Source organism: Protomyctophum parallelum (genome assembly GCF_964188405.1).
Source record: "Protomyctophum parallelum genome assembly, chromosome: 20".
Taxonomy (NCBI): Eukaryota; Metazoa; Chordata; class Actinopteri; order Myctophiformes; family Myctophidae; genus Protomyctophum; species Protomyctophum parallelum.
The window spans coordinates 35,080,695-35,108,389 of NC_139718.1; the positions used below are offsets into that span (position 1 = coordinate 35,080,695).

General features: G+C 43.5%; 2 protein-coding genes across 6 annotated transcripts in view; both read right to left on the minus strand.

Annotated features, from left to right (window-relative positions):
• pxdn (peroxidasin) overlaps positions 1-14,951 on the minus strand; it is a 104,336-nt gene extending 89,385 nt beyond the window's left edge. For all 5 annotated transcript variants that reach the window (XM_083791817.1, XM_083791818.1, XM_083791819.1 and 2 more), the window contains exon 1: positions 14,694-14,951. In XM_083791817.1, coding sequence (XP_083647943.1) covers positions 14,694-14,881 — 188 coding nt within the window. In that variant the 5' untranslated portion in view covers positions 14,882-14,951. The remainder of the gene's footprint in view (positions 1-14,693) is intronic.
• A 3,726-nt stretch (positions 14,952-18,677) lies between these two features.
• Positions 18,678-27,695, minus strand: part of myt1lb (myelin transcription factor 1-like, b) — a gene marked incomplete at its 5' end in the record, with an annotated part of 112,833 nt that continues 103,815 nt past the window's right edge. The window contains 4 exons of the mRNA XM_083791822.1: positions 18,678-18,838; positions 22,598-22,663; positions 26,035-26,082; positions 27,111-27,214. Of these exons, the coding sequence (XP_083647948.1) occupies positions 18,698-18,838; positions 22,598-22,663; positions 26,035-26,082; positions 27,111-27,214 (359 nt within the window). The 3' untranslated portion in view covers positions 18,678-18,697. The remainder of the gene's footprint in view (positions 18,839-22,597; positions 22,664-26,034; positions 26,083-27,110; positions 27,215-27,695) is intronic.

Genomic DNA, 27,695 nt, shown 5'->3' on the forward strand with positions numbered 1-27,695 from the left:
TGTTAATAGGGAAATGTGCTTAAGAGGGTTCATAGATCGCAAGATGGTGGAGATGGAAACTCTCATCAAAACCTCAGTGGAACAACTACAGAAAGGTCTGGTTGAATGCTATAGGAGGTTAGATGAGAAAGGGAACAGTGAGGTGCCGGAAATGAAAAGAGCCAGTGCGTCTCAGCCATGGTCCCATACTCCACTTAATCCTCACGGCTGTCCCGCCAGTATTCCCTATCATCTGGTCTCCCATAGCCTGTCCACCAGCCTGGAGAAGAAGGCTAAACGGCAATGCAGTGACAGAGGGCGCAAAAAAGCGACAGGGAGAGGAGCCCAGGCGGTGTGTGCCGACGTCAATCTTGTGCAGCAGGTGAAGGGGGAATTACCATCGCCGAGTGGCACTGGTGGTGTCACTCCGGGACCCCGAAGCCTGAATGCCCCTCCTGAGGTGGAATGCCTGTCCAAGATGTGGCCATCGGAGGTAACTCAGGTTGGCTTAGTAAAGGCTCAACGTGCGGATCCCAAGGTCAGGGGTCTGCTTGAAGATCTGGACCAGACTGACCATCGACCAGGCCGCCCTGGCTACGAGGAAATCCAGGGGGTCCTATGTCGAAGGCAGCCGACCAAGTCCTTTGGGTGGAGATACCAGGTGGTGGTGCCTGACAGCTTGGTTCGCAGTTTCCTGGGACATTTCCATGGCCGCCCCGCGGGTGGTCATTCTGGGAGGCTAAAGACTCTCCTTCGAGTCTTTGAAGTAGCCTGGTGGCCGACAGTCCGCAGGGATGTGTGGGACTACGTTGAGGGATGTCATGGTTGTCAGCAACGCAAGCCAGTGGATTGCAAGCCGCCCCACATGTTACGGTCCACTCAGGTCGACCAGGCAGCCCTTGGGATCGGCCCGACAGGGCAGGGCTCGAGGGGAAGGAAAGGAAAAACCATGCTGCTGGTCACTATTGACTACAATACTAAGTGGGCCATGGTCAAAGAAGTTCAACGGAGGGGGAGTGGTTCTCGGACTAGAGAAGCCAGATGTGATAGTGCCCGGTGGAACAGGCCAGTTCCAGCCAGGCGGTTTGGTCTAGGTGAGAACGCACCCACTTTCCACAACATCTGAAATATACTCGTCCAAGCTAGTGCCCCCACTACGGTTAGGTTCAGCTTTAGTGATGAGTCAGGATAGGGCCTATTGGTTACCAATGTGAATTTGGAAAGAATGATGAAGATACATTATTATGTGGTCAACCTCAAGCCCTCCGTTGGGAGGACTTGAGAATTAGCTTCCAGCTGGGGGGGGGGGACTGTGACAATTGCACATAATGAAATTGTATTTATGCACATAATAATATTGTATTATCTGCTTGATCTATGCATGTCCTTATATACGTGTGATATGGGGGCATGTAGAAAACTGTGAACCGGCTTTTAAGTCCATATGAACATTCCTAGCTCACATGAGAGGTAACAGGTCTGATTGAATGTCACCCAACTTTATTAATAGAGGAAGTGACACAGGAGGGGGGAGGAACAAACAAATCCAGGTACCTGGGTGAACAGGACAGAGAGGAGCTCCGTGGCGCCAGATAGGCCTACCGTTTAAATCACTGCACTAAAGTGTTAATGTGTAGTATCTGCAGCCGAGATAAAGGACGTTTGACTTAGTGGAGCCAGCGGAAACGGGAACACGCAAGTCCGTTGCTGTCGTAGGATCACGGTCGTTTGGAACCACACCCGAGACTGACAGACGTCTCATCTGGTGAGATCATTCCAAACATTGTCCTTGTTGGATTATAATAAGGGGTACCCCAAACGCTCGCTACGCCGTCGGGAGCGGACTCTTCATGCTGTGTGGATTATAGGAACTTTAAGAGACTATAGTGTGCGTGCACGCGGAGAGGAGGACCGACGCGAGTCGCGCGACTGCTATTTTGTTTATTTGAACTTGTTTATTGTTTATATATGATGTTGTGATCCTGAGGGGTTGCTGGGACTCATTTGGGTTTGGAGGGGGTTTGAGTAGTGTTTGACTTCTGTCTTTTCTGTTGTGTAAACTGTGTATGTATTGATTGCCATTCTGTTTGCTCAACACCATTGCGTGGCTTCTATATAAAATACCACAGAGTTAACCCGACGATCCTGCTGTTTTATTCCTTTAGCAATGATTACCCTTTCAGTGGAAAAGGCCGATTGTTACAGGTGGTGGCCCATACGGGGACCGCGGGTGTAAAGGTAGTATAGTGGAAGCCCAAATTGTTATGTGTTGAAAAACGAGTGAAGCCCAAATAATACACTGTAAAAAAACATTTCACAGAAAAAGTGGAAATAGTACACTGTAAAAACGAACTCTAATTTTTACTTTGAGAAGAGAGAGAAAAAAACAGAAATACCATGGAGCAAAGTGGGGGCACTAATGTTCCAGTGCAGCAAGAACTGGCGTGCATTAAGAGCGGGTTGCAAGCTTTGGAAACCCAGGTGCAGGATGTGCGGGGAGAATTTAAAATGTCTATGGAGAGTATTGTTAATAGGGAAATGTGCTTAAGAGGGTTCATAGATCGCAAGATGGTGGAGATGGAAACTCTCATCAAAACCTCAGTGGAACAACTACAGAAAGGTCTGGTTGAATGCTATAGGAGGTTAGATGAGAAAGGGAACAGTGAGGTGCCGGAAATGAAAAGAGCCAGTGCGTCTCAGCCATGGTCCCATACTCCACTTAATCCTCACGGCTGTCCCGCCAGTATTCCCTATCATCTGGTCTCCCATAGCCTGTCCACCAGCCTGGAGAAGAAGGCTAAACGGCAATGCAGTGACAGAGGGCGCAAAAAAGCGACAGGGAGAGGAGCCCAGGCGGTGTGTGCCGACGTCAATCTTGTGCAGCAGGTGAAGGGGGAATTACCATCGCCGAGTGGCACTGGTGGTGTCACTCCGGGACCCCGAAGCCTGAATGCCCCTCCTGAGGTGGAATGCCTGTCCAAGATGTGGCCATCGGAGGTAACTCAGGTTGGCTTAGTAAAGGCTCAACGTGCGGATCCCAAGGTCAGGGGTCTGCTTGAAGATCTGGACCAGACTGACCATCGACCAGGCCGCCCTGGCTACGAGGAAATCCAGGGGGTCCTATGTCGAAGGCAGCCGACCAAGTCCTTTGGGTGGAGATACCAGGTGGTGGTGCCTGACAGCTTGGTTCGCAGTTTCCTGGGACATTTCCATGGCCGCCCCGCGGGTGGTCATTCTGGGAGGCTAAAGACTCTCCTTCGAGTCTTTGAAGTAGCCTGGTGGCCGACAGTCCGCAGGGATGTGTGGGACTACGTTGAGGGATGTCATGGTTGTCAGCAACGCAAGCCAGTGGATTGCAAGCCGCCCCACATGTTACGGTCCACTCAGGTCGACCAGGCAGCCCTTGGGATCGGCCCGACGGGGCAGGGCTCGAGGGGAAGGAAAGGAAAAACCATGCTGCTGGTCACTATTGACTACAATACTAAGTGGGCCATGGTCAAAGAAGTTCAACGGAGGGGGAGTGGTTCTCGGACTAGAGAAGCCAGATGTGATAGTGCCCGGTGGAACAGGCCAGTTCCAGCCAGGCGGTTTGGTCTAGGTGAGAACGCACCCACTTTCCACAACATCTGAAATATACTCGTCCAAGCTAGTGCCCCCACTACGGTTAGGTTCAGCTTTAGTGATGAGTCAGGATAGGGCCTATTGGTTACCAATGTGAATTTGGAAAGAATGATGAAGATACATTATTATGTGGTCAACCTCAAGCCCTCCGTTGGGAGGACTTGAGAATTAGCTTCCAGCTGGGGGGGGGGGACTGTGACAATTGCACATAATGAAATTGTATTTATGCACATAATAATATTGTATTATCTGCTTGATCTATGCATGTCCTTATATACGTGTGATATGGGGGCATGTAGAAAACTGTGAACCGGCTTTTAAGTCCATATGAACATTCCTAGCTCACATGAGAGGTAACAGGTCTGATTGAATGTCACCCAACTTTATTAATAGAGGAAGTGACACAGGAGGGGGGAGGAACAAACAAATCCAGGTACCTGGGTGAACAGGACAGAGAGGAGCTCCGTGGCGCCAGATAGGCCTACCGTTTAAATCACTGCACTAAAGTGTTAATGTGTAGTATCTGCAGCCGAGATAAAGGACGTTTGACTTAGTGGAGCCAGCGGAAACGGGAACACGCAAGTCCGTTGCTGTCGTAGGATCACGGTCGTTTGGAACCACACCCGAGACTGACAGACGTCTCATCTGGTGAGATCATTCCAAACATTGTCCTTGTTGGATTATAATAAGGGGTACCCCAAACGCTCGCTACGCCGTCGGGAGCGGACTCTTCATGCTGTGTGGATTATAGGAACTTTAAGAGACTATAGTGTGCGTGCACGCGGAGAGGAGGACCGACGCGAGTCGCGCGACTGCTATTTTGTTTATTTGAACTTGTTTATTGTTTATATATGATGTTGTGATCCTGAGGGGTTGCTGGGACTCATTTGGGTTTGGAGGGGGTTTGAGTAGTGTTTGACTTCTGTCTTTTCTGTTGTGTAAACTGTGTATGTATTGATTGCCATTCTGTTTGCTCAACACCATTGCGTGGCTTCTATATAAAATACCACAGAGTTAACCCGACGATCCTGCTGTTTTATTCCTTTAGCAATGATTACCCTTTCAGTGGAAAAGGCCGATTGTTACATCGTTGCTTAATTCAATATTTAGATATTGACGTTATTTCTATTATCAGACACACCTCTTTTATGTAAAGAATTAAAATAAAAGCATTTCAAATTTAAACTATGTTAGACTCATTGAAGTCACATATCCTTGGTGACTGTCCTACGTGGGAGGGGGGGGCATGTTTTTTTTCTAAAAAAATATTGTAAAAAACAAACATGGCCCTGCCCCCTCACACATTAGATGGACAAATATTAGTAACCAGGGATGTCCCTGGTTCCTATACTAATATTGTAGTATTAGTATATTAATTATTGTCTGGGGTGCACACAAAAGCCCAAGTAGACAGAAGTGTTTTAAAGTGAAATACCCCTTTAAGTGGTTACAGTTGTGAGTGTCATAGCTTGTAGGTCTGCTATTTTTGAAAAATCGAAGAACGACTGACATAGAAATAGCTTTTTCAGAAAACTGTCAGGACGTAGAAGACATTTTTAGAATCTGATCTCAGGTCAGAATGGGTTAGACAGCATGTCTGAGATGAACGGGCCCAGAGAGTGGGCTGGGCTGGTGCAGGGACAACACAGCTGTGTGCCTGGATTAGCACTACTTATCGGGTCAATGAGTCTCCAACAATATTAACCTTGCCACGGTGGCACTGACATGAGACAGATGGGTCACGTCGCTCTGCATTCAGCTCTCCCACAAGTTCATCCCTAATAGTTTACAGACCCACACTTTGGATTTTGTAATAGTCCTCGTGTTAAACATAATTGCACGGATACCGCTTTTCTTGCCAAAAGTGAAGCTATACTGCATCTTCACTATGGAGGGCCTACTGCACGGATAGCTTTGTCAGCTGTGGATGAACACAAAAGGACTGACATCTGACATAATGAGACATCATGAATGATAAGTGTCCGTGTGTGAGTGCAAGTGCAGTGTGTGTGTGTGTGTGTGTGTGTGTGTGTGTGTGTGTGTGTGCGCGCGCGCGCGTGTGAGTCTGTCTCCTGTCTGTCAACAACAGCTCTGCTAATGACTTTCCCACATGCTTGACGACTGACTGAAGGTGCTTGAAGTCGTCTTACTTCACTTGAACAACAGAGCCAGCTCCCGACTGAACCTCTGCTTGCACCAGAGTGTTCATCTTGTATGGCCTTGTGAGGTCACCTGGGAAGGTTGTATCGCCTTGTGAGGTCACCTGGGGAGGTTGTATCGCCTTGTGAGGTCATCTGGGGAGGTTGTATCGCCTTGTGAGGTCATCTGGGAAGGTTGTATCGCCTTGTGAGGTCATCTGGGGAGGTTGTATCGCCTTGTGAGGTCATCTGGGAAGGTTTGCACTTTGCAATCTATGTTTTATAGATTTACACCCCATTAATCCAGCCAGGGGACTAAATACTTGGACGGTCCTATTCCGGAATATTGACTTGATTATGACTTGCCCAGAATAGGGACCCTATTACATGGCCGAACTAGTCATTATAAGAAGTTACGTTGACTGCCGATGTTTACAGTTACCTTTGAGGAGTCAATGCGTCGTAAATCTACCTCCTTATGAGGAGAATTCGGCTGAAAATAGTCCCACGGTTTGTTATTGAGCAGACACATAAGCCACTTCTGCAATCCGACTCACAGACAAAGAGCAAAGCGAGCTAAGATTGTCTATACACAGGGCTGCACATAAGTGGTGCGCCACCGCGCATGCGTTTTCAAAATTAAAAATGCGCTGTCAATCAAGCGCCGGGAAGCGCTTCTGCGTACCAACAGCCGGGGCCGCCTAGAATGATTATTATGGCCAGAATACTAGTAAATTCTGTGGCGAGAGCATTTTCCACCGACTGCCACTCAAAGTGGCTACTGGCCAATCACAGCACGTCTTGCACAAGTGCACTGTTTGTGGTCAATCACATTGTGGTCAATCACAGCGCGTCCTTACTCAAAAGGGGGAGGATTCCATGCTGCTTTCTGCTGGGAGCCTGGGAGGAGGCGGAGGGCGGTTGACAGGAAAACCTGACAAATAGTTTTGTCTTCTCCGTTTCCATATTAGCGTCTCTCACAGCCTAGGCACCGGCCACCGACTTTTTACGGGTACTAAGGTTTTAGTTCCGACATAGTGGAGTGGGGAGAGTTTAAAGCATTGCGGACTGGCACTGCTGCTGCCCAACATGAACACCGTGTCTCGACATACTGTCCTTTATTATCGTAAAGTCGGGTAGTGTACACTGTTTATTTTTGCACCGAGGAGCCATGTGTGTCTGACTGTCTGACTACGTACGTCGTCTCAGCGAAACAAAAGGGAACTAGGGAAGCCTGATGTATGCTTCGCCGTACGATGTGTCACTGATCTGCAAGCTCGCAACGTGTCGCAACACATTGTGAGCTAGTAGATCGGTTATTTAAATACAAAATAATAAAAAATCTAAATATTGATTTGATGCTCATATTATCCTTATGAAGTATTAAGTTGTTTTTATTATAATATGCATTCCATAGGGCTGGACCACACATGGACCTAGATTTTAGCAAATTTAGATTTCTTTAATAATGGGATGAATCTACAACAACAGCCATTCTAGGGCTAAATCTAGAGTTGCAATACCCTCCATTGACTCCCCACTCATCCAATAAATATTGTTTTGCTATAAGTTATTCATCCCTCTTTTATCCATCCGGCGAGACGGGTCGCCGCATTTTAGGAGCACCAAGAAACTCCTCCAGGTGCTCCTCTGAGTACTAGACCAAAAACGTTGTGTGCAGCCCATATACACCCTCGTTCACTTTGCATTGGACTCAGTTTCCCAGAAGCCCTTGCAAGCCAGTTCTACTGTAGGTTGATTTCCGGTTATGTCATCATAACGCGTCAACCTCGTCACGATGTCTGCGACAAAGCCGTATTTTTATAATAATCATCAAACAACGGCGAATTAAACATATAAAACAAGGTTTTAGCGTGTTTAGCAGGGAAAGACAATGGAATAAAATGCGGGTTTAACAGGGTTTGTTATCTTTTTTTTATGGAAGGATAGACAGTAGGCTGACAGGAAATGGGGAGAGAGATGGGGGGCGACATGCCGTAAAGGCCACCGGGATCGGGAGTCGAACCTGCCAGACTGGATTACCAGCCAAGGTGCCTGGACCGTTATGCCACGGCCCAGGCCCAGGCCGGGGTTTAGTGGGTTATGCAGTGAATGTGTTAAGAGGGCTCCAGATCTTCCAGACAGACATACAGTAGTTTTCAAACATGCACAAGGGACCCGACACAGCAGGACAATGTCCATTACACTACTTGGGAACAGGATACAGCACTGTGTTCTCTTAACCATTCCACACTGGAAATTCCATCGAGCAAATGGCCAGAACGATAAGAAACCAGTCGGCTGATAACACTGGCTCAGGAGGCACAGTGTCTGTCTGGGAAGCGAGAGATCCCCGGTTCGATTTCCAACTCCTCCTGAGCAAGATACTGAACCCCCACCTGCAGGTGGGGGTGCCTTCAATGGTTGCCTCAGCCGTTCGGTGTGATTGTGTGTGTGATTGTAATGCAGACTCTGTTTATTAAGAAATATAATAATAATAACAATTTGGGCTCACTGTCAAATGAGCCTAAATTGTACAAATGTAAACTCTAGTTTCTTCTTTGCAGAAGTATCAGTGAATTCTTGCATGAGCCGTCTGTCCTGTTCTAGCTAGCATCTGAGTGCCATGTGTGAACCCCTCTCTCTCTCTCTCTCTCTCTCTCTCTGAGTCATTCTTAGTTAAACAAGAACATGGCTGGCTCCCTGCTCGGTTTCCCGGAAGAAGAACAGTGGATCTGGATCTCCAAACATGGCTGCGGTCGATCGTTGCAATAGTCATCCAGAAGGGCAAGGACACGGATGGGTTTGTTGACAGGGGAGCGCCAGTGACTGCTGACCGAATGGGAATGGTATGCGCTGGGCAAGACCTACGCTGTGGACTGTATCGACGGAAATAGCAGGATTTTGGAGGAAGCCCTGCTCTTTACAAATTTGTTTACATCCTCCGTGAATGAAACAAGTGTTGTGAATGGTCGAAATATATCGTATCTGGGGGAAATACATCTGACGGATGTTCCGGCCTGATTAGACTTTTCTCTTCGCAGATAAGTACGGCTGGGACAGAGGGCCATCGCAACTTTAACTAAAAAAGGAGTATATATATTTAAAAAAAATGGCATAGCCTTGTTGTCATAATCACTACCAGTGAATAGTGATGCACGGATGAGAGTTGAACGAGTATCACACAAAAATCACTATTAGATCGACCAGGTTCCCAATTGTTTAGAATGACGGTGAACGTTTTAGTTACTACAAAGAACATGGGCTCTATACTAGGTCCACTAGTATTTCCATCTACACAACAAATCTTTTTGCCTTCACATAGCCAGATCTGATCTACAAGTTACACACTACCGCGTTACAACGTGCCATGAGCTTGCAGATCATCTTATGTTTGTAGAATAAAATGAATGGGGACTCTGTGGTTAGTGGTTAAAACTAAAAGCCTTGTGAGATGTCCATTTAGCATTCATCCCAAATTCCCAAGTGTCATAAAGATCATATCTGCAGCTGTAAAGGCTCATTACTCAACCCCCACTGGGTAATTAAGGGTTACAGTATGTTTGGGCTATGTGGTCCAGTTCTCCTCACTGGTCTTCCATAGAGTTTACAGAGTTGTCATGGTCACGCTTGCTGATGAAGTAGGTCAATCTGTGAATTCCAACAACCTATGGACTCCATCATTCAGGAACACAACTTATCAGGATCAAAATGTGAAAGGCAATCTTGAACAACGTATTCCACCGACATTCACCAGCTGGCCTCCGCGTCAGAGCCACAGGAAGACAAGGGGCCTGCAGTGGGGTTCCTTTCAACAACTATCTTCGGCCCAATCTCCCCAGTGCAAATGAGCAAAGCTTTGGGGATTTCTGGGCTTTGCATTCCATAATGCTTGCAGAGAGACCCAGCGCCTCACAAAGCCTGACTGCAGCAAATTCCACACAATGGAACTCCTCTTTCCCCTCCCTGACCCACTCACAGTCACTCAGTCTGACCGAGCCGTCGGTGGTCGGTGGCCATGAGTGACACAGAAAGACAGAACAAGGGGAAGAAAATGAGGGGCAAACGTAAGAGAGATGTGGCCCGTGGCTGACCACCGAGTAATTGACCTTTCTGGCCTCTCAAAGAACTCCTCTCAGGGAGGGTGCCTCGTAAACGTATCTGCAAATTATAAACTATTAACGCACAGAGCTCATGCCTCATAGTCGACTCACACACACATTGTGCCCCAACCCCCACTGAACTGAACTCTCTGCTGTGCAACAGCTCCAAATAATTCCATCTGGAGTCGTTGTATCATCTCTAGACACTCAGACCACGACTCATACATCACACAAAAGGTGTAACCATTTGACTCAATTTAGGGCCTCACATAAAATCAATGGAGGCCCACTAAACAAACTGTTAAATGCACATCTTGAAAGCCTTTGGCTCATGGGGAAAAGATCAACTTTCTCTAAACAGGATATTATATAGCTATAATATGAATGTAGTTTCACACCAACGCTTTATAAACAATGGCACTTAAGTACCACTTTCACCAGAGCGATTGCACAAGAGGCCATGCCATGCAAATAATACAAATGACACAACGTGCTCGAGTACCAAAGATTACACACATCAAGAAGCTAAAAAGAAAAGAGGCCGCAACAAGCCACTTTATGAGGCAGTACATTGACACATTTACAGCTGGCATGCTCCCCGTTGCCATGGAGCTTGTCATATGTTTGCAATGAAGGCTACACTTTCACAATGCTGAAACAAATGTATGCCTGGTGTGCCAAGCAATGTGAAAGCTCGCTCACGGCACCATGGTCATAATAACGTGTATATATTTTAAAACTACACAAAGGGTAACAAGTAAAGCAAAGACGGGTAAATATGGTTATGATATATGGTGTATTGGGCTACATGTCATGCGGGCACCATTAAAATGCAACAATCGTAACACTTCCCGCGCTGAAGCCATTCCTTGAGCTCGGAAAGTGGTCGCAGCCATTTCCAAGTACAGAGGAGCAAGCGTCAACTGTAGTGGATTCATGACTGCTGTTGGCAAAACAGAGCTAACAATGGGAAAGTAATCATTTCTCCAACTTAGGAAATCCCTGAAAAGGGATTGAGCGGTGTTTTTACAGCGATCCAGTGCAATTTACTGTCATGCCTCAAACAGAGAAGCCCTCGGAGAGAACAGCTGAAAAACAAATGTAAGCCAGCTAGAACAAAAAAAAGAAAAAGAAAAAGAAGAAAAAATAAAGTTTGCATGTTTCGTGGTCCGAATGCCATGCAGAACACTGGTTGGAACAAAGCCCATGTGCGTGACCGGACTTCTGGGACAGGAGCTTTTCGTCTTCGACCAGCCCAGAGGAAATGGCAGAGAGAGAGAGAGAGAGAGAGAGAGAGAGAGAGAGAGAGAGAGAGAGAGAGAGGGAGAGAGGGAGAGAGGGAGAGAGAGAGAGAGAGAGATGCCTGCCTGATTTGAGGAAGACGCCAACGTTTACTGTATGAAACTTGATTTCAAGGCAGATGTTTAACACCTTTAGTTGTCGGAACAGTTATTTTTGCTTGACCCTAATGGCAAGACATTTTAGTTTTTTACACATTACTTTTAAGTATAAGCTAGGCCTGTCACGATTATTACCTAATCACAGAATGGAACTTTGAGATAATCACAATAATGTTTTGCATAATCATCTTCAAAATCATTACCATGTTGAAACATTTTCATATATTTAGTTATTTACGAACATTTTCATAACTAGTGGAAATAGTTAATAATATTTTTCACTATTCATGGTTTAAATAAAGTTATTAAATTACGTTACTTTTATCTGCCCTGTGCACCTTTGGTTTACGAAACCTAAAAGCCAAACAGAAATGTAATTTTCATTCATAATAATGCACCAATGCTCAATGACAGAAACACGATTAGATCGTTAATCACATTAGCTATTTGAGCGACAATTCAGCGCCCTAGAGAGCGTGTACCATGCTGGTCGTACAGTCATAGATAACAAGTACTATAGATGGGTCTCTGATTAAGACATAGCCATCTGGTAGAAAGCTGTATAGGCCACACACTTCTGCATGCACGCATGCAGGCAGGGGAAGAATGAAGATGAGACGTTGAATGAAAAGATGATTGGAGGAAGGCCCCCAGCCTTGGTGGTCTCTGGGTGAACACGGAAGTGCAACCGCGGTTCCCTTGTATTCATTCTCAAACAAAAACAACCCAGAAACACCACACTGAGGCGCTGAGGGGGGCTCATGGAGTGTGGAACATCTGACTCTTACGGTATGGTCGGTCAAGCAGGAAATTCCTAGCCAGAACCTGGCACGCTGCCAGGTGGAGAGATGAGGAATGCAATGTCTAGCCTATACTATACTGTACTGTACAGCACTTATTGTAGGCTACCTTCCAGTGGTGGTTATCTCCCCAAATGAACCTGGAGACTTCCGGGGGGGGGGGGGGCAGACACTATAGACTCCTGAATCATGTTTTGTCTGCAGAATTCAGATCCAATCGTTATCGATCATGGTTCAAAAGGAAGATGTTATTTGGTGACAGTTTTGAGACCCTACCTACGTACACTCTCTCGTCAACCTCCCTTTGGTAGGGAGGTGCTCTTAATCCAGTCAAACTACTGTGTAATGGGGCTTAATGTGATCAGCCGCTACAGACAGACCACAGACCAGACTCCAGCTTCTTCACGCTCAGACAGGAAAGGCACAAAGCAAGCCCTAAACCAGTGGTTCTCACGCATTTTCAGAGCGTGACTTGTGTATTTTTAATGAATCATTTTTAATCAATCAAGTGTGTTCCAGCTTGGATCAAATGGAACTAACGTAGCGCTGCAGAAGCGTCTTAGCTCCATATTCTAACTTTTTACAGATCTACAAGCTCAAAACACGTCACTTTGCACCGCGTTTCGAGCTTTTGCTATTTTGTTTGAAAAGCAACAGTTTGACAGTGAACAGTTTCCACCCGATAGAGACGATAGTATACTTTTAAGTTCCTATATATATCGGTATTTCTTTTTTAAATATTATATTATTAAACTCTTAGTGCTTTGCCAGTTATTTGGTCGCCTACTCACGGCCCAAAGGTGAGCCCATGCTGAGAACCCCTGCCCTAAACAATGCTTTAACACCGTCACCCATAACATGGGGAAGGCGACGCCTTCCGTCTCTCCTTTGGGTGAAGCTGGGCAGGGCTGTCAGGACGGCGGCCTGCCCTGGACCACTTGGTCCTCCACTCCTAGGGCTTGTGGGCCTTGCCAATGCCTGCAGATGTTTGTGAACAAGGCTAATTCTAAGCATGCTGCTTGTGGCTGCTGTGGTTAGGGCCGTTTTGAGTCGGCCCTTTGTGCCCCGAACTGACCGGCTCAATGAGGCCCTTTATTTTGGTGTGAGCGAGGCCGTGCATTATGGACACCGAGAGAGAAACACAAGCCAGTGTCACATGGCTCAATTAAAGAGAAGGGGTGGCACATATTTATAAGATTCGGGTCCTGTTTCGACGCTTTGTACTCTGTCGGGCTGGCTGGCTGTTGGGGGGCTGTGACAAAAGACAAAGTGTTTGACTGGGTGACCTAGGTTGGAGTGCCGTCGACATGCAGGGACGCATGCACAAGTGGTGGACACAGAGGTCATATAATACTCCTCCCTTTCATCCTAGGATAGACATTCAAACATGCCATTTAAGTCCGAGAGTCAGGCGCCCAGATGCGGCGTCTGATTTCAAAGGAAATGACGGGATTCTGTCTGAATGATATCTTTATCTGTAACTATACATCGGTGTGGTGTACTGGACCATAAGGTTGAAGGACAAGGTACAATAATTCAACATGCATAAGCACACAGCTCCGGCGTTGATGAATGCTGAAATTCTCCCTGACAAGGGTTACAGAGTGGACCTAACCATATGCAATGGGTTCTCCTTCCCACAGTATTTTAAAACCAGTGTTTTTCCAAAGACTTGACGATAACACACCTAATGGAGCCCCCGAGAGAAAGAATGTGGCTTTGATAAAGGCTACTTGGACGAGCTCTCTCGGTTGCAGTCCAAGAATATCTAATTCATAATTCATTACACGTCTTTAAGTGACGCCTGCAAGAGAGGGAGAAGTTCACATTTGTTGAGGCTTCCTACTACACAGCAAAATGCTCAGTGTTAATATCTTAACCATTATCCATGTGTAACTCGGAGGAGACAACATGTAACCAAACAATGTATAAGCACCATTTTGGTTACATTTTGCACACTATCTGGGTCAAATCAACACTTGACTGTATGTGCATATATACACAGAGCCAATGGTCTCAAACAGGTAACTGCATCCCATTGGTCCTCGATGTGGGGTCCTGGCACCCACTGGATTCAATGGGGGGTCATTTGGTTCATTTGTACACTGTCTGAGTTAAAGGGAGGCCTTGAAATGTAAAAGTTTGAGAACTCCTGGTGTATTCCAACACTTTAGTTGTGGCTGCCTGCCTGCAATGCATACATGGGTTCATCAGCTGCGTGACCTACAAACCTGCTCGCTAGCAGACTCAAAACCCAGCAGGCAGCAGCTGCATTCATTGGCAGGTGTCATAACTTGTCATAACCGTAGGTACATTTTGTGCACAGAACAGTATTTGACATAAATATTCTTTGTCCACAATCAACTTAATCACTCACATCAAAGATGAAATTAGAATAACCCCTCTTTAAATAAAATAAAATAGAAAAAATACTTTTTTGCTTTTATAGTTTTTTAGGCTATCAAATCTCAACAAAATGCGGTTTTGCAAGGCTATGATGAAGCAATCAATGCACAGCCCGACAGGGGCGGCATTCATCAAAAATGCATGCCTTCCAGCCCTTCTGCAAAATCTGCACGCACGTCCACTCCACAAGTGGCTTTTTCCATCCAACCCCGTTAGATTCACGCTGCAGGCTTTTATAATACTTACAGGATTGTAGTCTGAGGAGAAACTGCCGGCACGCTTTCCAAGTTTAGATGCATACATCTCACCGTGGTCCTGAAACATAGACAGCGACTCGGACAGGAGAACACACACGGGGGTCCCCTGGTTATCAGCAACAGGGCGACCGCGAGTAAGAACGGAGAGAAGAACTGGCCAGTCCACAACAACGCCATTGCTAGGAGTGAGTGAGTGAGCCGCTCGCAGAGCAAGCAGAGCAGCACACACCGCTAGCCAGCTACTCCTCTCTCACCCCACTAGACTAGCATCAACTCACTTATTGTAAGGCTGAGGAATTCAGAGGGGGAGAGAGAGAGCGAGAGAGAAAGAGAGCGAGAGAGAGAGAGAGAGAGGGAGGGGAGGGGGGACAGACAGAGAGAGGGTGCATTGTTAATAGTAGTAATTCATTTGTTACTGAAATGCAGAAACACTCTTGTTACAAATACCGGAATTCAAAAAGTAGGCCACAAAAGTATTGTCATCAAAATATACTTGTAGGAAGTAACCTACTCATTATGCAGAAGGTCCATTTATGATTTAAGTTTTCAAATGTATAAAAACAATCTTTAGAAAATAGCAAATTAGCTAAAAGGGGGGTATCTAATTTAGTTTTTTTTCATTCACAAGATTAAATGTTTTGAAACATAAACTCACTTATACTTATTCTATACAAACTTCCACTCACTTGGATGATCACCGCATGCACACGGGTGTTTTAATTACAATATTTTGCATCTGCTGACATCTGCTGGTAGGCTACTGAAGAACAGCCAGCTCAGCTGTAGTGCGTCGCTGTCTCCATAACCAGTTTCCCCTTTTGTGTGACTACAGTCACATAAAAGCATCAAAGGTTGCAGATCCACAAGCTCAAAGGCCTTTGACCTTGTAGATCTGCTAATTTTTCTATTTTTGAATTTGAATTCTGAAAAGAAAGTTTGGACATAATTATGAGGTTTCCCACCTGACATGACCAATTATTATTATGGAAATGTAGTGGTAATTTCTTCAGTTGTGCAATGCCATTAAACCTCAACAACAAAGTGAGAGCATCGCATTTCTTTACAGGCCTGTGGCAACACATTTTTTTCTTTATTCAGAGTAAGATGTGTCAACATCCAGCATGACAAAAATTGTACAAAGTTCACAATTTATAAATGAAATATCACAGCAACTTGTGATTTCACACATTTATAGCAAAATTAAAATGTCAACAAATCCATGCTGTGTAGTACAAAAATAAATCAAACTTCAGTTCCACAGAGAGCACAAGTTTATACAAAATCCTGTCTTTGTAATGATTCACTGAAATCAACCTCAAAGTAAAACGAGTCCAAAACAAAATAATAAACTCTGATGAATTCACAATAATTTATATGAAAAGTCAGCATTCTAAATATGTGACACCCTTTTGTGTGGTTCCCTATAGATAGTCACAGATAACTATTTTTTTCAAATTTGAATATTTAATATGTACCAACATCAGATGAGCAGCCGGTTTGTGCTTTTTAAAATATCCCTCTCCATTTTTTACTTGATAATGAGAATTTAATTTAAAAACTGGAACTAGCTGTTACTCTACTGAAAGCATTTACTATACTGGCAAAAAGCTGCAGACACGATGCTGTGGAAAAAGGCGTATGCAGTCATGGCGGATGGATAGTAGTGTCCTGAACGAAGGACAGTTAAAGTACAATAGACGAGTTTTTTGATCAGGTGAACGAGCACCTCTTGCATTAGCTCTCAAAAAAGGCAAATTCTGAACATGGTTTCGCTAAACAACTAGCACAACAGAATGAAAAGGGTGCATACAGTCAGGCATACAGACACTGGATGCATCACCCCTTTGGAGACGACTCCTCTCCCTGCCTTAGGGAAACGAGCCCTCATTTTTAGAGCATTTTTTAGACTTGAATTGATTGACTATTTAATTCTTTGTACAGTGATTTGATATAAAGTGCAGCTGGGGGGGATAACTTCATCTTTCCTAAAGACATACCCGAAAAAGAAAAATTAAGAAGGAAAAAAGTTTTTTCTTTTCTTTTTACAGTTGATAATAGCCTACAGTTATAACTGCTATGGTTTTAAAATTGTCATCCTCTCTTGATTTCAAGTCCCTGTTCATCCTCGTTCCGTGGTACTAAGTCAATACCTACAGTGGCTCCCATAGCAGTTCATTTTTGCTCCAATCGTGTGCCAAAGAGGTCAACCCGGGGAAAAATTGCACGCCGCCGCATGTTAATGATAATATCTTCAAGGACAAGTGCAAATAGTCTTCTGGCACATAAGTGGGGACAGTGACCCTGTAAGTCCCGCTGTCATACTCTATAAATACTCTTTACAAAACCCTCTGCGACCCTCCTTTTAGGCTCCCGGGTACTGTTTGTTTTTTTTAATTTTAGTTTCTGTAAGAACATCAAAACATGGAAACGAAGGTGTCCCTGTGCAAAATCGTACAGAAAGAAAGTGGAACTCATAGACCTTCACGTCCAAAACTGAATGTCCAAGATTCCTCCCTCATTTTTGTTTTTTAAAAAGACATTTTTAATGTATTAAAAGATTTGTATAAAAATCAATATTTTACATAGGCTATATTAAAAAGATTCATGTTACCCCACTATGTGTATAAACAAGAAATTGCATATACCCAAACTTTTCCCCCCCTCTCTCTCTCTCCATTTGCAGATTGCATCCCATGATCTACTTATAAACAAATGATGTCATTATCATATTGCTGAGACTTCTCTCAACTCTTGCGACGGAAGTCTCTAAAATGGAACAGGATTCACATGAGGAAGGCTAATGTCTACAGTAATTCATTTATGCTCCGATCTACAAGCGTACGACGCATCACATCTGCGGCGTGTCGTTAGCTTATGTGTCGGCTGTTTTCTGCAAGAATAAATCAGGCTTAAGATGTTGTCTCTTTGTCATTACACGTCACTTTAGTTTCAGATTATGTGACAAAGAGCATGGTGACCATGCATGCACCACACAGAGACAGGCTTTTTCCCCCCTTCTTTTAGAAGTGAATCGCCTCTCCTTGATAATGGGATTTCCACCATTGGGTTTCCGTGTAATGATGTTTACAATAAAACTGTTCATACATACATACATTCATACATCAGGTCAGTTTCCTTTCCAGACACGTTGTACAGCACCATTTAAAGAAAAGAAAAGAAACAGCTACAAATAATTTTTTGTTTGTTTTTCTTTGTTTTTTTTCCCCTCACCTCTCAAAACAAGAAAAGACAATAATTTCTCAAGCATTTTCAGAAAATAAAGCAATTCGCAAACCAGTCCTTGCTGTTGAACAATCTGCACGCAATAAGAAGAAGAGGAAGAGGAAGAGGAAGAAGAAGAAGAAGAAGAAGAGGAAGAGGAAGAGGAAGAAGAAGAAGAAGAATTAGATGATGTGGGGCAAAAAACCTCTAAAATTGTCAAGTTGACCATTGAGGAGAACAAAAATCTAGCTTCCCCTTTGCTTGATTTTGGATTGTTTTTTTGTTTTGTTTTTTGTCTTTTGTGGTTTTTTTGCGTGTTTTTCACTGTCCAGTTCAGCTTTTTCATCTAAAATGCTTTGTTGTCAAGCAATAGAAAGAACTCAATGTCCTATAATCATTAGCTTACTGTTCAGAAATATACACTAAAAATGTGCATACATGAGCAGCTAGAAACATTACATGACACTATGTCAGCTCATATGAAAACGTACAAAATGTGAAGCTCCTCAAAAACTATTTTGCCGGTGTTATAATGTTTTTCTTCAAGACCCAAAACCAAAACAAAATAAGTTACCATGAAGTTATTATACGCATAACGACTTTTCTTTTTCTTTGAAAGAACATAATTGAAGGTATCATAACACTATAAGTTACTGCTCCGACCTCCCAAAAAAAGGAGACGCGTCACTGTGTCTTTCCTATATATCAGTGAGTCACTTCTATTAGAGAAAGAACAAAACAAAATGGAAATTTCTCTTGCGTGCTGCAGGGTTACACTTGGATGCCTTGGACAGCTTGCTTGATATTTTCCAACAGGGCTTTGTTTTCTGGACTCTGGTACTGGTCCTGGTTTGTGTAAATGTCCGTCAGAGTGGTCACATAAGCGTCAAAGTTCTGCTCGCTGATTGGCTCCTGTAGAGGTGGGGGATTTTAAAAACAGTAGGCTACAATTAGACCAGGTCCATGTGAGGATGCAGTACAGTAAGAATATGCAGCGTTAAATAGGATCTATGCACATACGCCCTAACGCCATTTTGGAAATATCTCTTCGTACTCCCAGGCCTCTTCCGACTTCCTTCACAGGTGCTCTAGCTGTTCCATTCTGGTCAAACAGAGTCAGGGTGGTGCTATTGTGCATGTTGGCTCACGTTCTGGAAACACTCTGCTACAGTGGGTCTGAAAGTGTCCTTGAGTGGGTTCCAATGGCCCCGTACGGGTGTGTAACTCTGAGTGTGCACATTTTGTACACTCTGAGTTATGGGGGTCCTCCTTGAAATTAAAAGGTTTGAGAACCACTGTACTCCAAAATGACGTATGTGCATATAGAGCCTATTTAAGCCAGTGTACAATGGTACCATAATTGACCTGTAAGGTTGCACTTGGTTCCATTTGTACACACAGTGACTCTCAGACTTACTCTCAGAGTAATCTCTGAAGACAGATTTTCAATTTGCAGTGAAAATCTCTCAGCATGATCGCTGGATAGTTGAATTATAGAGCTCCTAGTGGGCGGGCCCTTGAGCAGGAAGCAGACGGAAAGTAGCATAAAGGGGAGGGTCCATACCTCATTTCCTGTTATTGTGGCATTGAAACTTGGCCCGCAGAGGTTGAAAAAGTGTCTTTTTTTGTTTGTTTGTTTGTTTGTTCTTATACTGAATTTGTTCCCAGAATGCTCTGTTACTGTATAGTATTACCGTAACACTACAGATTTCACTGTGTACTGAGAATGCTATCAGAAAGAAAGAAGCAAACAAAAGCAGGTTCATCCAATTGTTTTAGATAACAGGCCTATATGATATTCTGTGAAACAAGCTTTTATTGACATTATTTCGTTGTCATTATTAACCGCCCAGCATCCCTATTTTATTAATGTCATTAAACCATATACAAAAGTGAAAATAGCAGATCTACAGTATAGCAGATCTAGCCGCAATTTGCAACACTAGATATGATCTAGTATAATACAATCAGATATGATCTGATTGTATTAAACAACGTTAAACTCACCAACATTGCAGCTGCAAGACAAGCTTGAATTATCCTCTTTCAATCAGCAACGTGTATGTTTCATAAAAAAATCCACCGTAGTTATGTTATAAGCTACTTTCTGCTAAGAAATTCCACTTTTTCTAAGTGTTGGAGTTTGGAAGCGCTTGTCGGAGGTGACTCAACGGCCCTGCATACAACCGGTTACGAATTTGCACATAATGCAGGAAGCAGCAGCACAATGCGTTAATGAAAACGAAACAAACTCCAGCTCTCTTGACATGAAGTAGCTCATAACATGTCTATGGCGGATTTGGATTAAACAAACAGTTTGCAGATAGAAAGAGGATAATTCAAGCTTTCCGTACAGGTGGCCTTACAGCTATACAGTTGGTGAGTTTAACGTTGTTTAATACAAGCAGATCAGACATTTCAATTTGGATGAATGGGCTGCTTTTCAGTTTTGTTTATTCAATATTCCAGGGTGTAAATCAAATAATGTACTTGCAATATATGTGAAATAAAATAATATAACTACATATAAATGTCATATTGTCCACTATAATATAAAACAATAGGCACACATATAAATATGCAAAATAGTGTGGTAGTATAAAACATAAGAAATTGTATAGTCCTACACTGGCAGGGAAGTGAAGTGACGATTCAACCCATTATAAAACAAATCTAGTGTTGCAAATTGCGGCTATAGCAGATCTACACATTGTGAGCTTGTAGATCATCTATGGCTTTTTTATGTTGAAAGAAAGTATGAAATAGGGCTTTAGTGGTTAAACTAAATCTGTACAGTACAGTATGTTAATACAATATAACTTGTACAATTGGGGTGGTTGTATTTTGTCTCCCTGCTCTTCTATAGAGCGTCGCAGTCCCGCCCCCTTTCATGACGACGCCAGGCCCAGGAAATAAATCCCAATGCATTTTTCCCATAGACATTTCAAAAAGTATTTATTTAAAGACCTAAGCACAATCAGTGCCGGAAGTGCATCAAAATAGAAGCTCCGGGGTGCCAGAGTTGTCTGATCGCTTTTACTCTGAAAGCCATGAACCGGAAACACTTTCCTAAAAAAGTTGACTTTACAAAGTGACCTCACATCCCCGATCATCTTAATCTATTTTTTTACGCTCCAAAAAGCGTTCATATTTTGCGGGAGAGACGGATGAGGAGCAGAAATGAAGCGCCAGCATATCGATCCATTCATCACCACGGAGAGCGCCTTGGATTAGGAGATACGAGTCATTCTTTCCGCCGCGCTAACATGGGAGTCAATGACAAGCTAATAGTTGCACAGAGCGTTAGCGTACGGAAAGCGAAAAGCGAAATGCCAAAAAAAAAAAAAAAGGAAAAATTCTGAATATTCTTATCTCGCCCCGTGTCACTAGGACGTCGCTAGGACGTCCACAGACGTCATAGGCACTAATTTTTCGGGATCCTTATGATGGCCTCACTCGTCGTATGAACTGAAACGGTTAAGCGTCATACGAAGCCAACTCGAGTCGTGACAAATCATGACAACAAACACAATATTTTGGGTGTGTAGAGCCCAGGTTCACATTAGATGATTGACACAGGGGTGAAAAATGGGTTACAAAATCGTGGGATAAAAAAAACAAAAAAAAAACAATATTTTGGACCAAACAAATAATTACAAAGAAGAAAAACAACAAAAAAGTGTTGTAACCTGCCGTTTTTTCCACTTTCTAATTCTTTGTTTGGCCCAAAACATTGTGTTTATTGTCATGATTTGTCACGACAAGAGTTGGCTTTGTCCACGGCGTAAACGTCTATAAAATACTTTCTGAAAAGTCTATGAGGAAAATGAACAGGGATTTATTTTCCAGGTCTCTCGAGGGGGCGGGACTGCGACGCTCTATCGAGATACAGTATTTAGATTGTGTCAAAGGCCACGTCTCAACTATATATAGACACAGGATCTGACACAAATTTTGACCTTCTGATGACCAAGATTCAACGTATCCCCTGAGGAAGCAGGGCAGGCTCTATCAGCTCAATGGTAAAAATGTCAGCACTTTGCACAGGGACCCGGGTTCAAATCCGGGGAATAGAAGAGGAAAGTTACATAGTGGAAAAAGAGCCTTTACAAATAGATTGAATGGTCGTAAGGTTATGTCAATATTGAAGAGAAATAACAAAAAATCACACCCATGTGAAGTGAGGGGCGCTCTTGTCATCGTACAAATTTACTTCATATTTGGCGGACATTTGACCCAATTTCTCCTTTCATTGTCAATGACAAATATTGAGACGTGTGGGGACAAAAACTGTATATAGGGGGGGCTAGCGCACCTCAAAAATCACACCCGTGTGAAGTGAGGGGCGCTCTTATCATCGTACATCATCATACTGTACATAATCTCATTCAGGCCAATCAGAATTTGCGTCACCTCACCTTTGTGATCAATGTTTGTGGTACGCATTGTTTGTGTTTACACAAACACTCAAAATTGTCCATTCATTGTCAATGGCATTTAATGTTTGTGTTAGGACAAAAGTTGGGTTACATACACTAAAAGCTGGACATATTAGGAGGGGTTATCACCCCTCAAAAATAAAATGACACATGGTCACATGAACGGTACTGCAGACAGACATATACACAAAACAAAATGTATTATTAGGGAGTAAGTAAATCATGTTCTTACTCGTTGGTGCATCTGTAAGCAGCTGTCATTTCTAATGGGAGGAGCCTCTTTGTGTGCCAGGGGTTTCTGCAGAAGGGAAAGGTGGCGAAATACAACTATTAACTGATCATATTAAATACACAGTACACAGAGCTGTTATTCCATAATATAGACACTAGGGGGCAGTCTTTGATAAACAGGCAAGCGGAAGCTAAAAGCTGGGCAAACAGTAGCACTCTAGAGCCATGGGTTTCAAACTTTCTGTGCTTAAGGTAATGAATCAGAAGAAGTAGGCCTACTCACATTTCTTACTCAAAAGAAAAATTATCAATAACACAATTTTGAAGTACTCTGTTACAAGTAAAGGTCTGGTATTCAAAATGTGTTTGAGTACAAACGCATTTAATAATATAGGCCTAGTAATTTAAATGTGCAAATCCTTACTATAGTATGTTGTCGAAAACCATGAAAACTGACATACTATAGTATGTCATCGAAAACCATGAAAAACGACACACTATAGTATGTCGTTTTCAAATAACTGTAGTGGAGTAAAACGTACAATATATTCCTCTGAGATGTAGTGGAGTAGAAGTATAAAGTATTATGAATTGGAAATACTCAAGTAAACCACTGCAATGTAAAGACAAGTAAAGAACTCAAGGCACACCTGTATTTATAATAGTCATTATGTTATGAACATTTTGAAATACTTTTGTGTAGTTGTATAGGCTATACTAGGTTGTTGCAATACTATTGTAGTAACACCTGGACTTACACACAGCACACCGTTGAAACCACAGCTCTAGGCCTAGGGCCTACATTTGCATCCAACTTACAGAATCAGAATGCCACATTTAAGCGATCTAAATGCAAGTCAAAATTATGTTTATTTTCCCCTTTGACATATCTATTGGAAAGGCAGTTTGCCCTAGAAATCACTTGTTTTTGAGCCATGGGACTAGTGAGGACCTTCCTTCATTGTCAAGGATTATGGAGGTTTGCATTTTTCACTATGAGAGAATAGTCTACAGGAAGTGACATTAAGCGATAGCATTGTGACGGATGCTACCATGGTTTTATCCTCGGGTTGAGTACAGAGTGGCGTAGAGGGTGCGCTGTGACTGGCCAGTCGCTGTGATTGACAGCCTACACCTAAACCTAACCCTAACCTTAACCTCAGTAAAACTATACCTAAACCTAAACCTAACCCTAACCTTAACCTCAGTAAAACTATACCTAAACCTAACCCTAACCTTAACCTCAGTAAAACTATACCTAAACCTAACCTCAGTAAAACTATACCTAAACCTAACCTCAGTAAACTATACCTAAACCTAACCTCAGTAAAACTAACGCAGTGGCTGGGGGGCGTTTTCAAGAACCCGAAGGCGAGGATAAAACCATGGTAGCGTGACGGATAAGATAGGAGCAAAATTGACGTGGGAAAGAAACAGCTTTGTACAGTAATGTATAGAAAAAAGTAGAGATGCACGATATTGAAATTATGATCACAGATTATTTCCAGGGTCATATCGGCCAATATATTACATTATTATGTTATATTTATATTGAACTCTCCTCCCCACTAACAGCTGATGCTCTTAAGGGAGACAGAGACAGGAAGACTGGGTAGAGTGGCCGGTAGAGAGGCCAGATGGGAAGGTGAGGTTCCCAGTTCGATCCCGGGCACCCCTAGAGTTAGTGTCGACGTGTCCTTGAGCAAGACGCTGAACCTCTAATTGCTCCGATGTGCAGGTTGGTGCCTTGCATGTTTTCCTCCGCCATCCGTGTATGAATGTGTGTGTTTGTGTGTGTGAATTCAGTGAATGTAATGCACAACCTATGTAAAGCGATTTGGATAGAAATGCCCCATTCACAATGTATTGGCTGTATTGGTACAAAGCCATTGACGGTCACATTATTATTGCGTCATCGATATCGGTGAAAATAATCTGGGTTATTTTTTAGACTGATTCGATACCGCTATGGCATGTTTATGGCCGATATGTCCGATTTCAATATGCTACCAATTATATCGTGCATCTCTAGAAAAAAGCTATCCGAGGTTCTTTCATATAGTATGCATTAGATTACCTAACACTAAATAGATTTTCATTTCCACCGAAAAAATCCTGTAATGAGAGTCAAAATGGTGATGAGACCACGCCACATTGTTGAATCAGTGAATTTGTGTCAGTTGTAATCACTGACTGTATGACTTCTGCATCCGTTTTTGCACTCCTTGAATTCATCGCCATACCATTGTGACTCTCCACATTTCCAATCCATTAAAAAAAGCCTGTCATTTCTCAACTCCCCCTTACAGCTTGGAAAGACAAGCACCGCTCTACATTTTAGTCTAAGCATGCAGAATAGGCTTTGGTTAAGTACACAAATAACTCAATTAGCTCATAAAATATTAGATTTCGGCTAAGTTCTGTAACCACTCAAACCCGTCTATATTTAGCAAACTAATACTTAGATAACCGGGTCGTATCTACCCGGTATTTTTTCCCTTTCTGCACGAAATCTCTGCACCGACAATCGGTCACAGATCTCCACCTACTGATACGCCGGGGGGGGGGGGGGGTGGGGGGGATCTAAATTCAATGAATGGGCATGGACACCAGAGAAAACTAGCGGTAACAAATCTATGCTCACTGCTTTGAAAACCAATCCGGATACCATCGCAATGTGAAGGAACACCCTAAAGTCTTTGCATCGTTTATGTGACGTTATATTTTAGAATGGTTTCCACCCAGGTTTAAGCCCACATCACTGAATTTAGAGATCACCATATTATCAGCAGAGGTCGGAGATCTCTTATCTGATGTGTCTGGCACACGCGACACTACCACGCCGAAGATAGGCCGACCTACAAGCTCACGACGGGTCGTGTTTCTTCAACACGTTGTGACCTTGTAGATCTGCTATCAGCCATTCTATTTTTAATGTTTCCCCCCTCCGAGGAGAGCAGAAAAGGGCACACTTTCGTCACTTACCAAAAGAAAGTATAGTTTTAATGAAGATACAACGTTTCGGTCACTCTGACCTTCATCAGTTGTATCTGATGCTTGATGAAGTACCAAAGCGACTGAATTCGAAAACTATACTTTTTTTCCCCTTTTTTGCTTTCCTCAAGGTCATTATGCCGACGCACCTGTCCAATTTAGTAGGTGTGGGTCTTTTTGTACTAAGAAATAGGGATGCTATATTAGCGTGGCTAACCACTCCCCCTTGAATACATTTCATTGAACTCGCGGAAGAAATGTTTTGAAGGGGGAGTGGTGAACCAGGCTAGGATGCTATAGGGTTCAAGTGGGTAACTTGCCAGCGTGCCGTGTCCTGGTGGCCCTTACCATATGAGGGAGCTGGACATTAGCTAAAGTGTTTATCAGTGACTGGCTGAGGTGGGCCAGCTCATGCAGGAGAGAGTCATTTTGCTGTTCAATCACCTTGTTTTCATCCTCTATGGACTTCAGGTTGGACTCCATTGTGGTGATCTGAGGACAGGGTTGTTGGGGGGGAAAAGCACAGCGTTGTAATATATTTATGTATAACGTTTGCAAATATATTCAAATGCACAGGCACACGCACGCACACGCACACACACACAAGCACGCACACACACACGCACGGACGCACGCACGCACACGAGGCATGGGCTAATATTTTAATATCATTGCTGTCGGGCAGAAACCTCTTATCTCCATATTCAAACTTTTTGTGTTTTTTTCTTCTACTTGATCATACTACAGTGTCGCACAAACGTGTCACCCAACAGAGACGATATCATGATATTGTCATGACAAGAAGGCTATTTTCACGATATCAGTGGGACCGGTGCAACAATAGGACAGGCAACGCCAGACCGAGGCGAATATATTCCATAGAGTAATGATATATTCAGAGCCCCGCCGCCCCCCACAGAGTCTACGTCACTGCCGGTGCTCCATATTGCGTATCAGATAATCCCCGTCGGAGAAACGGGTAAAACAATAGGTACAAGGCTGGGACAACACAGGTACAATATTAACAATGGAAAAAAGACAACCACAAGGTTTGTGCAACATTTCATGGCTCATGGCATTGAAGCTCTAAAATGCGCTGGACTTCAACACAATCCCAACTGGACAGTAGGACAAAGACGTTTTAATGAAAAACAGTGGATTAAGAACCTCAACACGGATTTTCCTGGAGGCTTAAACATGCCTAAAATCAGATCTTGAACACAACAAAACTTAAACTCAGGATTAAACTGGAGAAATCTAAAAATGATTGGATTAGACTTCCTTCGAATACATGGCGAATGCATTTATTCCTTGCATTGTGCCTACACATGTTGCGACTTGCGGTCGCAACATGTGTAGGCACAGTGCACTGAAGTTTTTTAATTCCCCCCCCAAGCCTTTTGCACACGTGCGCCTACACACAAAAACATCATTGTGAACAGACACACACGTTGAGCGTGTTTTTGTGTCTTTAGGAAAAGAAAACGTTGTTTTCAAGCGTCGCATTGGTTTTACTGTACCTGCGTTCTAAGTTTGATCATGTCTGCTTCCACTTGTGAATTCGATTCACTTAAATCTTTGATTTCTTCATCCAGCTGTTTGATTTCTTCTTCATGCTCCAGCCCTGGAGGGGAGGAAGGGAACGTCATCAATAATGTATGAGTACCAGCCCTCGTCTATTTCCAACACCATCAACTACCATTTCTTCTTCACGTTAGGGAACCGAAACAGGACTGGAGTAATACGCAACAAAGATATCCGCGTCAACGCCTTCGTAGAATTATTTGACAGTTTTGCTGCGTTTTAGCTGATTAAAAAAAAAAAAACATTTTGATCCCTGCACACAAACGTCGTCATAGTCTCTGGTATAGTGCCGTGTTTCTCAAACCTTTCAGGTCGAGAGCCAAAAGATGAGACTTACGCAACCAGACACCTTTAATGCCACTGTCTAAACGGTCGCGTGAGAGGCGCCGCCGCCTTGATGCCTCAGAATTATTGAGGCCAACTCATTTCAGCATAACAGTGCAGCGCAGAAAAACAGTGCGTAGACCTGCATGAGAAAAGAGCACACCCGCTGATTTAATGGGTAACAGTAACATATTTGA